The sequence below is a fragment of the Helicoverpa armigera genome, chromosome 22 (assembly GCF_030705265.1).
Source record: "Helicoverpa armigera isolate CAAS_96S chromosome 22, ASM3070526v1, whole genome shotgun sequence".
NCBI classification, from domain to species: domain Eukaryota; kingdom Metazoa; phylum Arthropoda; class Insecta; order Lepidoptera; family Noctuidae; genus Helicoverpa; species Helicoverpa armigera.
In genome coordinates, this window is record NC_087141.1 from 8786890 (window position 1) to 8802931 (window position 16042).

The 16042-nt window shown below is 43.3% G+C and overlaps 2 protein-coding genes across 2 annotated transcripts in view; one reads left to right on the forward strand and one right to left on the reverse strand.

Annotated features, from left to right (window-relative positions):
• The first annotated feature begins 531 nt into the window (after positions 1-531).
• LOC110373631 (uncharacterized) overlaps positions 532-16042 on the forward strand; it is a 107187-nt gene continuing 91676 nt past the window's right edge. Inside the window, exon 1 of the mRNA XM_064040427.1 lies at positions 532-818. The gene's annotated coding sequence lies outside the window, so the exon portion shown is untranslated. The remainder of the gene's footprint in view (positions 819-16042) is intronic.
• On the reverse strand, positions 8602-14422 carry LOC126055763 (uncharacterized). Its single transcript, XM_064040606.1, has 2 exons — positions 9470-14422; positions 8602-9408 (listed from the first exon to the last, which is right to left on the reverse strand). The coding sequence occupies exons 1-2, from the start codon at positions 14420-14422 to the stop codon at positions 8602-8604; spliced, it is 5760 nt and encodes a 1919-aa protein (XP_063896676.1).

Consider the following 16042-nt stretch of genomic DNA (forward strand, 5'->3'; position numbering starts at 1 on the left):
TATCACATACTTATGATTGTAATACCAGCAAAATCACTCCACTTAAATCTTCAACCAGACTTGTAAGTTTTCCTAATGTCATTATTGTTTTAAGTATTAAACAAATTATCAGTCAAAGAAGCCCCAATACGCCAGTTCAAGGAGAAACATACAAAATAATGAAACTGGTATGAATTTCCTTAATTACGTTGATATTTTCAACTAGCCGGTTACATTACATACTTCCTATTTGCAATTAATCATTCTAATTGTTTTGCAGCGGTAATTTCAAACGTTTAACAAGTTTTAGTAATGATATATAATTTAGTTTTAATGACGTTGTTTTATTTTGTGCAAATATTATACTAATATGTTTTTGATTTATGCACTATAATTCAAATATAATAAAGTTTTAAAACACACCAATTTTATTTTAATAATTACAAGAGAGAAAAAAATCTCAGTTAAATATTAAATCGTTCGTCAAGTATCAAGATCATTCGGTTCATCTAAAAATAAGTAAAGGTGAGGTGCGCAGACGCAGCTAGTGACGTGTCTTCTCACTTCTCCTGCTCAGTGTGTCGCGAGCCGCCGCGAGAGACGGACTTGTGCCCGACAGTCCCGACAAATAAATAATTTAATAATTTGTGTCGCTAACTGTGTTTGGTTAAAAAATAAAAACATTTTAAAAATATATCTGTTTTAATATCGAACTTTTTCGGTAAGTTTTGTGAAAATAATCCCAAGGACAGTGTTGTAAAGATTTGTAAGTTAATTCCAAGTGTTTTTTGGTAACAATTTCTGTTCGATTCCGGGATTGCTTTTGTGGATTGAAAAAGGTTAGTTGCAAAAACGTTTAATTTTATTAAGTTGTTCAAGTTTTTTTGTTTTGTTTAAGTTGGCTGTTGCGCTGTGCGATGAACTCGGTACAGTTAACTTAGACGGAACTTAACTATTTCTATGTGTGTGTGCGGCTCATTGTAAAGCCATTTTCTCCGAGTGTTTTAAGTAAATACTTGAAGGTCAATGGATGAAATAACATTACAAAAAACAGTTCTTAAGATGGTTACAGAGAAGGTTGGTGACCCTTGTGTAGTGATTGTAACATTCATTTCAAGATATAAAAGTCGGAAAGTGAAGTTAATTCTGTGAGTCGAAATAAGCGTTTTCTCAAGGATAATGTACGGTAACTGGGCCAAGTTTTAATTGAAGCCAGAATTTTAACTTTCACACGAGTAAAAGTTAAGAAATTGTCGTTTGCGAATGTCAATACGAGTTTTGGGTCGTTTAGGTGTTGTATGGAAAGAGGAGCCTAGCGGCCGGTTTTGGAAACGGTGGATCAAGAATTATTGTTTGAATAGACTATACTACTTAGTGATATTTTCATTTTCTTGTCTGCAATGGATTTACTTTTGGAATATACCTAGGTACCTACTTCTGTTTCTTGAAGCTTTCTGGAGGATATCCAAGACAATTAGACCATTTGGTCTTGTGTTTAGATCTCATAGGTAGGTATATATAACTAATACATCAAGGAAGACGATTGATATTAATAAACAGTAACATGGAAGAAATATATACCTATATATTTTTAAACATAGTGACCAAATGTCTTTCTTCAATAAACTTGACAAATGTGATCATATACCTAGGCAGGTACAAAATGGCTTTCTGCAATACTTCGAAAGAGAACCCACCATTTCTTACTACACCACTGAACATAAAAAAACAAATGCCAATTAGAATAGATACCTACCAAGCAACCAGCCATTTACAACACATTGCAGAAATATTCAAGAAACTAAATTTCAGTGTAGGTACCAAGCCGCAATATTACTTAATTCGTCTAGCTTAGTTATGACATAAGCAGTTGCTCTGCTAGTGTAATTTAATATAAAACAAAAGACGATTATAAACTTAGTTGCCTCGAAACCTAGATTCCTTACAATCTAAATAATTGTATGAATGAATGTTTTACAAGAGGAATAAAAGTTGTCTTAATCTGTGGTTGTTAAAGTGTCTGATTCTTATGTCGGATAAGGTCTTTGAGATTTTTCTTAATGACAGTAGGACATTATTTTGTGTCAAATAGGAACATAATTAAAGGTATACAATACATGGTACCTATCCTTATTAAAAGATAAGTACCTACGACCCGAGATGCGTCCCAATAAACTCCATAACTTTTGAATTACTACCAGGTAGGTACTTTGTTACAATACGATTTTCATTATCATCAGTCTATGTCGATCCACTGTTGGACGTGACTCTTTCTCAAGGAATATTTAACTAAAATTCACAAAGTACTTAGTTCAATAAAAGCTGAAAATCAGGAATTTTTGACTCTTTCTACATAGTGTTCTTGCATGAAAAAAATAGACGAACAACCTCCCAAAAATATCTTACCATTACTCATATACCTAGTCAATTTATAAAAAATACACGCACTCTTCTAAATCCCATGTGAAAAAAAACCTTAATAACTAAAACAAATATTGTTAATGCGGAAGTGTAAGGTTTTCTCCTCACTCAGATAGGAAATACAATAAGTGTGACCGATAGGATTAACATAGCTGACTGTAAACTAGTTTAGTGTGTAACGAATCTAATATTCAGGGTTTTTAATGTGGGTATGGGATAATATACTAGTGGATTCTTTAAACACTTTTACTGACACATGTTATAGATAGGAAAGTACGTAACGATGCAAGCATGTATGGGTGTCTGAGTTTTTTATTCTTTTATGCAAAAATTACTGAATATATTTTGGACTTAAGTTAGCAGTAATAAAGTTGGTGTACTTAACATCATAACATATAGTTTTATTTTCTCCGTGCATAACGTATAGGCTACTTTTATCCTTCCCGCGATTTCACCATGGGTGTGCAAATGTTGTTTCTTTTGCTAGAGTCAAGAAGACCTTATTTGCAGCCCTCGTCAAATACCTTTGCCACTCAAGTTGGCTACTAGTGACATCAATATAGTAAATATGTATGTGTTTAAAGAAAATATCTTATTCTCAAACCTTCTCAATATGGCACTACTTTAACCTGAAAATCAAAATTTTATCGATAAATCTTCCTGAACTTCCTTTACACATTTTTACAGCCTCATATCGTAATAACCAGTTAAAAACTAAAAATCTAAAAGATATGACTCGTTACATTATTTCCGTATACATAAGTGAATCTTAACGAGGCGTTATTAAGTAATTACTGCTTACATATATGTACGTACTTAAGTTATAAGCCATAAATTATAAGTTCTATTTTAATTGCTAAGTAAGTTATGAGGTGTCTATGTTTTTTTTTGGAGTGGTAATTATTTTATGGCTTGAAATATGGGAAAGTCAGTCTGTGTGTTATATTTATACTGTTATCAGTTGAAATTAAATATGGATAGCTGATAATAATTATTGCAGAATTTACTTTTGTTACCCAAGTTCTTCTTCTTCTTCTTAGCGTTTTCATCCACTTTTTTCCCAAGCTATAAAAGCAATAATTAAATTTTATTGTTTTAGACAAGATTTAACGAAAAGCTGATTTATTTTTACGTCTGTGTACCGAATCATATAATTCTATAGATATCGGGCGTTGCAATGTCTTTAAAAACTTTCCATAAAGACCGTCTGGTTCATTCTAAAATGAGCAACAAAATAACACAGTTTTTCAATCTTTACCGTTTTTCTACAAAAAATCCTAAATAAACTTTATTCTTTTTAGTTTTGTCTTTCCAAACACAGTTTTTCCGCCGAATCAAAACTTAGTATTTTTTCAGACTTCAAAGCTGCCAGTAGATTAGATACATTATTGCTTACTATATTAATAATGTAAGAAAAGACTAGTTTTAAGTAAAGATACCTACACAACATTAAAAAAACCTTTTTCCATATCAAAACTTTCTCTATCAAGCCCACACTACATGAAGCGAACACACATAGCTACATAATATTACATTATAACTCGCCCCTTTAGTCATAGCGTGATCAAATATAATTAATACCATTTTATAGAAGGATTGCGATAGTGAAAGTTACATTAAGATTGGTCTAGTGTTTTCTGAGAGTCAGATTTAAAATTTCGCTTTTGATATGTGTCTTATTTTCTACCAAATACTTAGTTAGGGTTCTCCAGTCAGTCTGACAACTAGTCTTACCAAGGGGTATTCGGTTGCTGCGGGTTTTTCGAAAGAGATACCGCGGCCCTGGTACATAAAAGGCCTACGACGGAACACGACGGTTTTTAGTCAGTAAGAGTCTGACACTCCCTCACCGCTGCTAACCCACAGCGGGAGGGGTCATTAATTTGATGATTTTTGACGTCGTTAAAAAAAAGGGGTATTCGGTTGCCCCGGTAACTGGGTTCATGAAGTCAGATAGGTAGTCGCTCCTTGTAAAACACTGGTACTCAATTGCATCTGGTTAGACTGGAAGCCGACCCCAACATAGTTGGGAAAATGCTCGACAGATGATGATGAGACCTAGTAACAAAATATATTTCCTTAAGTTTTTTTCTTTATTGCTAAGCAGTGGCATCACATAATATAATTTTAGAAGTTGCGTATGATATACTTCATAAAATCAGTTGGTATTGAATGATTCGAAACCGCATAATCGTGATTAAGAAACAGGTTGAAAACCTCTTATGATTTTTATGCCTATTTTTCCTTATCCTTAACTCATAAGAAAGATGCCAAAGTGATTTCGTTTGATATGATTTTAAGTTATAATGGCTAAACTGACTGAGGTAAACTTTGGCTAAGAGCTAGGTGTTAGGTATCCAAAACACTGTTATATACTCCCTTTTATCCGTCTGCACGAAGTGGTTCTCTCAAGATGATCAATCTGGGGAAACTACGGCAAGTTTCTAGCATAAATAAAATATATTTTATCAAGCAATTTCGACTGTCCGTTTGCACGAAAATCACGCAAAATTACTCAACCAAAGTCTTACGTAAGTAAAACATTTGTGTTTTGAAACTAAAGCTGAATAAAAGCAGCGAGTTTAGGCGTCACTACAAATGATTGGGATTTGAACTGTGACCTTGCTATCACTAGTCAATGCCTTTGCGAGCAATCGAAGTGTACCGTGTTGTTGGCAGAAGCTTGTTTCTATATAGCAGACTAGCATCCATCAGTGGTTTCACCCTCATTCCGAAGGCACTTCTTGTATCCTTATAAAAAAGTTTCTGACCATTCTCAGGCTTTAGGTTATCTGTGTACCAAATTTCATTAATATCGAATCTGTAATCTTAGCGTTAAATTACCACAGAGAGACAAACAGTTACTTTCGCAATAAAAATATCTATTTATAAGAACGCCTATGATTAGTCTGCGGGTACAACCATGCAAAGTCTATGGTAGGGAATATAATAAAGCTGAAAAGCTTGTTTGTTGGCTTTGACCCACTCATCTCAAGAACTACTGGTCCGATTGAAAAAAAGTATTTGGCTACTAAAGACTACTTTTTATCCAGATATTTTTGAACTTCATAAGTGTTTGTAAAGGCCTAAATGAAATAAATGATTTGACTTTGACTTTGATGCAGGAAGTAGTTTAGTTTTCTTATTTAATGAAGTTTTTTTATTTAATTTTATTAATTTTTTTTGTTTACTGTTTGTTTGTCCCTAGTTTTATTTGTTTGTATTTGTGTGTGTTTGTTTTCTGCGTCATTTGTGTGTGTAAATAAATGGCTTTTCTTTCTTTCTTTCTTTTCTTTCTTCCTTTTCTTCAGAGACGGTCAAAACCTCAAGAACAGCTAGCATTGACACAAACCAAAATAATGTAATTAAATACCACTTTAGCACTAATTATACCAGACTTATTCATTGAATTAAAATAAATTCACTCGATGATATTGAACTCAAAGACATTTAGTGACAGTTAAATAGTTTTGAGTTCAAGTACACCCAGTCATAGAATGTCAGCAGGTGATCGAAAGGTTACAGGTTCAAATCCTGTCTGTTGAACTTTTGAAGAAGTTCGGTATTTGGTAATGTTAGATTTAAGAAGATAGGTGTTATTGTTTTATTCAAGCTTGATATTTCCAGTTATGGCAGTTTCTATGTCACTTCTAAGGTTTCCAGATTTTCAGTTGTAGATTTCTTCTAAAATTAGAGCTATTTACCATAATTTTCAATATTATTTCTATACTTATATTCTAAAGTCGAAAATTTTATTTGTTTGAACGCCCTAATCTTAGGAACTAATGGATCAGCTTGGAAATCTATTTCAGTGTTAGCTAGATAGCCTATTCATCAAGAACGGCTTTTTATCAGGATACGCTTAGATCTAGGTGAAACCTCTGGCTGAACGATAGTTTGGCCTGGGATATAACTGGCTATTGGCAAAACCGTAAATGATTTCCTTTTGCTAAGTCTTAACTCACTGAATCATAGTTAAACTTGTAACGACTGTACCACTAGATATACTACATTGACATTATAGAAACTTCCATCACAAACACCATTAAAAATTATCACACAATACCTCATTACAATCTCCAATAAAAAACCTCATTAAAACAAAACTGAATAAATTAAACACTTGGTACAAAAATGTTACTACGCATCGTATTGTAATACAATTGTATTACTATCAACAACAGTTGTGGTATGTTGTTGTTGTTTGTACAAACAGTTTGTATCAACACTGTTGATTGATTCATTGATTGATTGATACTGCAACATAATATTGGCATTGTATTGTATGTGTGTCACATTTGTAGTTTACTATAAGTCATTTTTAATATTGGCAAATAATGTCTTTGGCAGTTGTTACGGGTAGTCAGAGGCTACCCTGGAGAGGGTTACCCAGAAAACTGCTACTGGCTGGGTTGAAGAGGTCACTCAGCTGCATTCAGTTACACTGGAAGCCAACCCCAATATAACTGAATGATGATGGCGTTCAAATAAATATTACTCCACTAGAACATTATTTTAAGTTATAGAAAGGGTTATAAAAAGTAGATAAAATTGTGAAAAGTTAAAAATTGCTATTAATTTCAAGTTACTTCTAACAAAAGACATCAACGAGAGTTCATACAAATACAAATTCAATTAATTTATTGTATCAAAATAATTTTTGAATTGAACATTAGGTAGTTGTAAAATATTTTTTAAGTTGAATAACTAACAATATTATTGATTATTTACTGTGCGGGACGGACGTAGCTCAGAAGCAGGTACTATGGGGTGGCTTCGAGACGTTGACGCCCCGTCGGTCGCTGGTTCTTGGACGTCTGGGCGAGTGGACTGTATTTACGATGTGGCGAGAAACAGGAATTTCAGAAACAAGAATACGTTTAGACGGGTTCTAGACTCTCTGCTACTATAGGTTCAGGGATGCCGGTGAAATAATAAGTCTTCATATATTTTTCAGGAGTCTTGAAGGGACGAGCTTCGACGTACTTACCATACTACAATTACACTATTTACTTTTCACTATTTACTTGTTATACTATCAAAAATCTATACCGATGACTACGATTTGTACGGCGGCGCTTGCGCACCGAATGAGCTCGAAACTTTACCGTGACGAGCACCTCGATTTCTCGTCCCTCCGACCAACTCAGTTTTATTGACCTTTCAATTTAACAGCCGTATTACAAACAATTGGTACATGATATCATTACAGGACACATAGCGTCAGACGCCCCATGACGTGCGCTACTGAACTATACCACACACACCCTGCATACCTTAAGGGCTGAAATACTATAACCGAATAACTATAAAAAACTATGTGAAATCGGCCCTTAGGTGGAGACTATCTTGAGATAAAAAACAAACTATGGGGGTTATCTCAATACGAAAGGTAGTGTGTGTTAGGGCATTTCATGGGCTATCTGGCGATAGTAATCCTAACAATGTGACCTAAGCCCTAGTATTGTTTATTTGCATGTGAAATGAAAGTCAAAACACAAACATTATTTATTGTTCTGTAACTTAAACTATTAACAATATTTCTATAAATTAAGTTATTTTCTATACAATGGGACCTAGGCTTTCAGTTAAACACTATTTCACTAATGAAAGTCTAGGATTTTTGCTATCAAGAAATGTTTACATGGGTAAATCAGGCCTTAAACGGCAGAACTATTAGGTTAATTATACATAATTAGGTAGGTTAAGGTTACCGCTACAAAACTATTACAATTTGGTATCAAAAAACACTATAATTTACAAATTAAAGCACTATCAAAATCTGAACAGAATTCTATAACAATTTAGAAGGAGGGTGCGCGTAAAAAACATACCTTGGCGCGGCTCACGGCACTTTTTGCTCATTACCCTCATCACAAAATTGTTAGAGTATAAATAGTTACGCGCATACACGAACACTCAGGCATTATGATTTTGCACTCGCGGCGCACGGATGCGTCTGTCGCGAACATCTCTCCCGCCGTGCGGCAGAGCGTAGGCACTATCACTTTCACTTTCACTATCACTATTTAGTCTATTAAACGATGACACGATGACACGATGACACGATGTAGGGACTCGAAGCGTTGACCCGTAGCGATGACCCGCGGCTCTGGCTCGCAGCGATGCCGCATCTCCGGTGAGCGACGGCGCGGCGATAGCGCGAGGGCGCCGCGACGCCGGTGATGCCGCACTGCCCGGTTACTTAGGCAGCGGCACGAGTTTCTTCGTCGGACGCTTTAGTATGCCACCTGCGGTGCGCACGTCAGCGGTCCGAACTTCACCATCAGCGCCCGGGTAGACGGCCACAACCCGGCCTCGCGGCCAAGTGTTGCGAGGCAGGTTGCCGTCGGCGATGAGGACGGGGTCGCCCAGCTGCAGCGCGGGGCCGCGGGCGTGCGGCTCCCGCCGGTATTGGAGCTCGGGCAGGTACTCGCGCACCCAGCGGCGCCAGAACATGTCGGCGAGTATCTGGGCGCGCCGCCAGTGCTTCTTGCTGTCGATGTCTCGCTCGTCGAACGTGCCGGGGCTCGGCAGGCGTGCCGAGCCGCCCAGCAGGAAATGGTTCGGTGTGATGGACTCGTCGTCGTCGCCGCTCACGGATACGTGGGTGAGCGGCCGGCTGTTGACGACGTACTCGACCTCGCAGAGCAGCGTCGCGAGGACCTCCTCGCGTGGGTGGCGCTCGTGCAGCGTGGCGCCTAGCGCGGTCTTAACGCACCGCACTAAGCGCTCCCAGGCGCCACCCATGAAAGGCGCGGAAGGCGTGATGAAGCGCCAGGCGATGCCGCGTCGGCTGGCCTCCTCCTGGCAGGCCTCACGCAGCTCACGGTCAGCACCGTGCATGTTGGTGCCGTTGTCGGAGTAGATTTCGGTGGGACAGCCGCGTCGCGCTGCGAACCTGCGCAGCGCCAACACAGCTGAGTCCGCGCTAAGGCTGTGCGCGATCTCGAGGTGAACTGCCCTTGTTGTGAGACACGTGAACAGCGCCACGTATCGCTTGTGATGCTGACGACCGACGGTGACTGACAGCGGGCCGAAATAATCAAGCCCGGTGTATGTGAACGGCCTGCGGTGATGAGCTAGGCGTGTCTTCGGGTGGTCGCCGGTTGCCGGCGTCGGCGCGCGCGCGACGTATGCGGCAGTGCAGGCAGCGCGCGATAACTTGCTTGACTGTCGGGCGCAGGCGCACAATCCAGTAGTGCTGTCTGACCTCATTCACGACGAGCTCGGTGCCGCTGTGTTGTAGGCTACGGTGTGTCCAGTCTATATATAGCTGTGTAATACGGTGATCGCCGTCTAACACAGGTGGACTCTTCACGCTTTTAGCGACTTTGTCTACAGCAGCTATGCGGCTTCGCAGTACTATAACTCCGTCGTTTAGTTCTATGCGCAGCGGGTACAGCCGGCTACTACTTGCGACTGTTTCGTTGCTCTCGAGACTGGCTATTTCTTGTTTAAAGGCTTCTTGTTGCACCACACGAACTAACAGCTTCTCTGCTCTTTGAATGTATGTCGCGTCCAATATAATAAACTTGCGTGTGTATATTTGGGCGCGCGCAGCTTCGGCGGGCGCGCGGGGCGCTCGCACCGCTCTCGACCAATCAGGATCGTTTTCTTTGTTTTTCTTTGTTCGTTTGTAGAACGTTTTTTCTATATGTTGTTTTCTACATAACGATATAAACTGTAGTACTCTGGCTGTGGCGCGCAGCAATCGCTCCCATCTTGAAAATCGAGCGGGGTCGGGAACGACGTCTATGAGGTTTGCTGCGCCCGCTTGTATGAGCGTGACTGTTTTTTCCTCGCCTGTCGGTTGACTGTCAGCTGGTGACTCAGTCGGCCATGTCGATGGGTCGTCGTAGAGGAACTTAGGGCCGCGGTACCACTCGTGGTCGGTGTGAAAATGCGTCGGGACGTCGCGGGTGGCGGCGTCGGCTATGTTGCTTTTTGTAGGCACCCAGCGCCACTCTTCGACTCTGCTATTTTCCTCTATGGCGGCCAAGCGATGTGCGACGAACGGCTTGTACGATCTGGCTCCTTTCCTTATCCAAGTCAGAACGGTTCTGCTGTCACTCCAGTAGGTCACGGAGGCGGGCTTGACGTTGTGTTCGTATATCACTGCGGCTGCGACGCGCGTACCCATCACCGCGGCTTGTAGCTCGAGGCGCGGTATTGACAGCAGCTTCAGCGGCGCCACCTTCGCCTTCGCCATGACGAGGCTGACGTGTACGTTGTTGTCACGGGTCATTGACCTCCAGTACACCGCTGTAGCGTAGGCCTTCTCACTGGCGTCGGTGAACACGTGTACTTGTATTTCTGTAGCCTCGCTGTACCCAGGATAACAGCGCGGTATGTTTACGTTCTTCAGCTGTTCGAGATGACTTATCCACGCCCTCCACTGGCTTGACAGTTCTTCATCGAGAGGTTGATCCCAGTCGACTCCCCGCCTCCAGGCTTCTTGTAGTATTTGTTTCGCCCTGATTGTTATAGGTGAGGCGAGGCCCAGCGGGTCGTATAGCGACATAACTATCTTGAGCGCCTCTCTCTTGGTGGGCGTTTCCTTGTCGAGCAGGCCAGTAGGTAGGCGCGCGAGTTTTAAGTTGAAGCTCAGCTCGTCCGTGTGCGGCTTCCATATCACGCCGAGTACTTTCTCTGTGTTTTCTATATTTCCGAGATTAACAATCTGTGTTGTTTCTTGGCCCGGTACCAATTCACGCAGCACTTCTTCGCTGTTGGATACCCATTTCGTTAGGTCGAAGCGCGCTTTACTATGTATTTCTTGTACTATCTTGATTGTGCGCGTCGCTTCTTCTGTACTTCTGAAGCTATCCAGGTAATCGTCCATGTAATGATTCTTGACTATTGCTTCTACTGCTTCTGGGTGTTCGTTCGCATGGCGTTTAGCATTCCAGTTCTTAGCGAATATTGCTGTACACGGTGAACTTGCTGCGCCGAATATTATTGACGTCATTCGGTACTCTTCCGGCGCCCCCTCTCGCCGCTCTCCTCGCCACAGATATCGGAGAGCGTCTCTGTCTTCTGGCTTTACTTTCACCTGCATAAACATTTCAGTAATATCTCCGGAGACGGCGACGCGGTGACGTCGGAATCGCATCATCACGCCGGGCAGCGACTGCAGCAAGTCCGGACCCGTGAGCAGGTAGTCGTTCAGTGACATCCCTTTTGTCTTCGCTGCTGCGTCGTGAACTATACGAAGCTTCTCCGGTTTCATAGGGTTGAAGACGTCGAAGTGCGGCAGGTACCACGTTCTTCCCGGTGTACGTTCAAGGGGCGCTTTCTCTGCGTAGCCCTTTTCTATTAGTGAATCCATCTGCGCCATATATCTAGTCTTCAGAGCAGGATTCTTGTCGAGTTTTTTCTCTATTGATACGAGTCTATTCATCGCAGTCGCGTAGCTGTCCGGCATCTGTATCTCGTCACTCCTCCATAGCAACGCAGTCTGAAGACGTCCATCTTCCAACTGTACTATACTGCGTTGTAATATATCTTCCGCCCTCTTCTCTGGGTCAGAAGCTGGTCGGCACGGGTTGATGATGAGTGACTCGAGTGCGAAGTATTCACGAAGCTGCTTGTCTATGCTTTCCTCGGCGCCGTTCAGCTGATTGACGTAGTGCACCTGCTGTCCCAGAATCCTAGTGCGGGCACCGTGCAGCACCCAGCCCAATGGAGTTAACGATGCTATCGGCTGATGCTGGGGCTCTCTTCTGATGTCTGTTGCTAGGAGCAGATGCCAGTTGTCTTGCCCGATGACAATCTTCGGCGTCCCTGCGTTGTACGTCAGCTGATCTGCCAGGTCAAATAGGTGCTTGCAGTCAGCGATGTCATCCTTGCTGATTGACTGCGGCGACAGGTGCAGGCGTGGTATGGTGCGCGCCCTGAAGGGTATCTTCTTCCTATGGCAGGTCGATAGCGTGAGGTCAACTCTCTTCGACGTGGGCGTGTCGATAGTCACGTCGCTGATGGCGCCTATTTTCATCGGCTCGACTGGTCCCTCTGCACCGATCATGTCTGCCAGCTCTTCGTCAATCAGTGACACGGTTGAGCCGTCATCCAGCAGTGCGTAGGTGCGTACTTCTCCCGCCGGTCCGGACAGTTGCACCGGAACGATTTTCAGGAACGCTTGATTTGTGTGGTTGCGTGAACTTGCGACTATTTCTTGCGCTTCTTGTGCGACTTCGATAGTGCTCGCCTTCTTCTTGTAGTGAAGCAGATGATGGTGTGATGCAGTGCAGCCCTCGATTCCACATCTCTTCTTCTGACATCTGTGTCCGTGCTGACGATGGCGGAGGCAGCGGAAGCACATGTTGTGCTGCTTGGCTAGTTCCCACTTCTTGTCCGCAGAAGCCTTCACGAACTTGTGGCAGTCTAGCGATCGGTGTCCATCCATCTCGCAGATGCGGCACTTCGATGTGGGCTTCTTGTCTATAGTGGTGTGTGTTCTCTGCGTCACACGTCTAAGTCCAGTAGCTTCACTGATGTTTTCAGGCGGTGCAAACGCGCTGCAGTAGCGAGCTTGTTCGGTGATGAAGTCGCTGAAGAGACCCAAGTCCGGCGTCGACTGGTACTTCTCAGTGTACGTCTTGTACCACTGTACACGTAGCGAATTCGGCAGCTTCTCTGTGAGGATGCGCATAAGCTCGGCGTTCATGAGGTAGTGTTCCTTTTTCAGCGCTCGCAGTGTGACGATGCCACTTCGTACACGGCTGGCGAAAGTGCAGATGTCCTTCGGTGCTTCTCCGCAGCGTGGCAGCCCGCGCAGTCTGTCTGTCTCCGCTTGCGCTATTGAGTCGGGGCGGCCAAACTGAAGCTCCAACTCCTTCATGATGTCATCTGGCCTGGCGTTGCCGATGAGCTCGGAACTAACTGTGTCAAGCGCTCTTCCTCGCAGACTTCTTCTCAGCCTCGCCGTATTTTCCACATCGTTGAAATATGGTCGCGTTGTCTCATAGATGGCGCGGAACGATAGCCATTCTGTATGCAATCCACTAAAGTTCGGCAGCGTCATGATGACTTTCGATGCAGCAGGGTTGTGGTACACCGGTTTCTCTTCGCTTCTATTCCCGGCTAGCGATGCGATGGCGGAGGTGAGTTCCGTGATAAACGGACGGAGCCCTTCACCCCCTGCGGTATCTTCAACTGGTTTCTTCATTGATGGAAGGGCTTCAGTATCGATGGTCTTCGAGGGGGGGGGCTCTGGCTTGTCCAGGGTACCCCGCAGTCTATGTCCTCCCTCGGCGGCGGCGTCTCTTCCAGGAGCAGTACTTATTCCACGCAGGACCGGATTCACTATAACCGCGGAGGGGGGGGGCTCGGGCAGGTCCAGGGTATCTGGTGGTCTATGTCCTCCCTCAGCGGCGGCGTCCTGCGGGTCTGGTTCCGGAGCTTCCTCCAACCAGGAACGGATGTACTCTTCATTGGAATTTCTATCATCCATATAATCGTCGTCCGATTCTTCCTCGGCCCTCTGAAGTGCTATTTGCGCTAGCTCCAACTTAATCTTCAATAAGTCTTCACGCGCATTTCTAATTTTTCTATTTGATGCCGTCGATCTATGCGACGGTGCCTTTAGTTCGGTACGGGCGTCAACCCGGGTAGTCAACGGTACAGCTCGGTTGTATGTCTTGTCGCAAGCCTTCAGTGTTCCTTCTGAACTATATTCTTCAGCACTGGTTCCAGGCGGCCTCAGTGATGACGACGCTTCAGTCTGCATCAACGACGACGGCGCTGGTCGCTCTTCACCCCCTCGCGGGGTAGGGGGGCGCGGTCGGTCTTCACCCCCTTGCGGGGCAGGGGGGCAGGGCGGCGCCTCACTTCCCCTCTCAGCTGCGGGGCAGGGTAGGTCTTCACCCCCCCTCGGGGGAGGGGGGGGCTGCTCACTCCCCTCGGTGGTGGTTGGAGAGAACGGCGGCTGGTCGTGCACGATGGGGGGTGTGCGGCGGCCCGGTCTGGCGTCGATGATCCAGGCTTGAGCGGCTCTTCCTTGCGATCTTGTCACAGGCATACTTGCTGTTTACAACTCTTCAGTATCTTCAGCTGAAGTTCCTGGCTCGCTTCCCAGGCGATCCGGGTCGCAAGGACCAAACGGATGTGCGGGACGGACGTAGCTCAGAAGCAGGTACTATGGGGTGGCTTCGAGACGTTGACGCCCCGTCGGTCGCTGGTTCTTGGACGTCTGGGCGAGTGGACTGTATTTACGATGTGGCGAGAAACAGGAATTTCAGAAACAAGAATACGTTTAGACGGGTTCTAGACTCTCTGCTACTATAGGTTCAGGGATGCCGGTGAAATAATAAGTCTTCATATATTTTTCAGGAGTCTTGAAGGGACGAGCTTCGACGTACTTACCATACTACAATTACACTATTTACTTTTCACTATTTACTTGTTATACTATCAAAAATCTATACCGATGACTACGATTTGTACGGCGGCGCTTGCGCACCGAATGAGCTCGAAACTTTACCGTGACGAGCACCTCGATTTCTCGTCCCTCCGACCAACTCAGTTTTATTGACCTTTCAATTTAACAGCCGTATTACAAACAATTGGTACATGATATCATTACAGGACACATAGCGTCAGACGCCCCATGACGTGCGCTACTGAACTATACCACACACACCCTGCATACCTTAAGGGCTGAAATACTATAACCGAATAACTATAAAAAACTATGTGAAATCGGCCCTTAGGTGGAGACTATCTTGAGATAAAAAACAAACTATGGGGGTTATCTCAATACGAAAGGTAGTGTGTGTTAGGGCATTTCATGGGCTATCTGGCGATAGTAATCCTAACAATGTGACCTAAGCCCTAGTATTGTTTATTTGCATGTGAAATGAAAGTCAAAACACAAACATTATTTATTGTTCTGTAACTTAAACTATTAACAATATTTCTATAAATTAAGTTATTTTCTATACAATGGGACCTAGGCTTTCAGTTAAACACTATTTCACTAATGAAAGTCTAGGATTTTTGCTATCAAGAAATGTTTACATGGGTAAATCAGGCCTTAAACGGCAGAACTATTAGGTTAATTATACATAATTAGGTAGGTTAAGGTTACCGCTACAAAACTATTACAATTTGGTATCAAAAAACACTATAATTTACAAATTAAAGCACTATCAAAATCTGAACAGAATTCTATAACAATTTAGAAGGAGGGTGCGCGTAAAAAACATACCTTGGCGCGGCTCACGGCACTTTTTGCTCATTACCCTCATCACAAAATTGTTAGAGTATAAATAGTTACGCGCATACACGAACACTCAGGGGACTCCACTTCTGACTCTCGTCGTGTACGGACGTGTCGCTCTGCGCTCGCCCGTTTACGACTTTTGTCTTTGTTACGCCCGACGTAACGCTCACCGTAGTCGCTCTGCCGACTACAAATATATCAATCTAAAGCTGCTTTTTTCAAAGCGGCGGACGATTATCCTGTTTCTAAAACGTTTGTGTCAAGTAAATTCACTTGACCCCTTCTGGGTAAAAGCCACAGTTTCGTGGTTCTCGGTTGAAACCATACGGTGTCAACGAAGCCGAGAGGGTGTTGACCCAATCACACCCGCCGAACCCCTTCAGGGCAAGGCAGTCAATTGGACGGGAGCTCGGATTT

What these genes read in the sequence shown, in the direction of transcription:
- LOC126055763 (XM_064040606.1), bottom strand. Translation starts at nt 14,422, where the DNA reads ATGCCTGTGACAAGATCGCAAGGAAGAGCCGCTCAAGCCTGGATCATC. An exon ending in CGCCTAGCTCATCACCGCAG is followed by an intron (nt 9,409 to 9,469) that starts GCCGTTCACATA and finishes GTCGGTCGTCAG; the next exon opens with CATCACAAGCGATACGTGGC.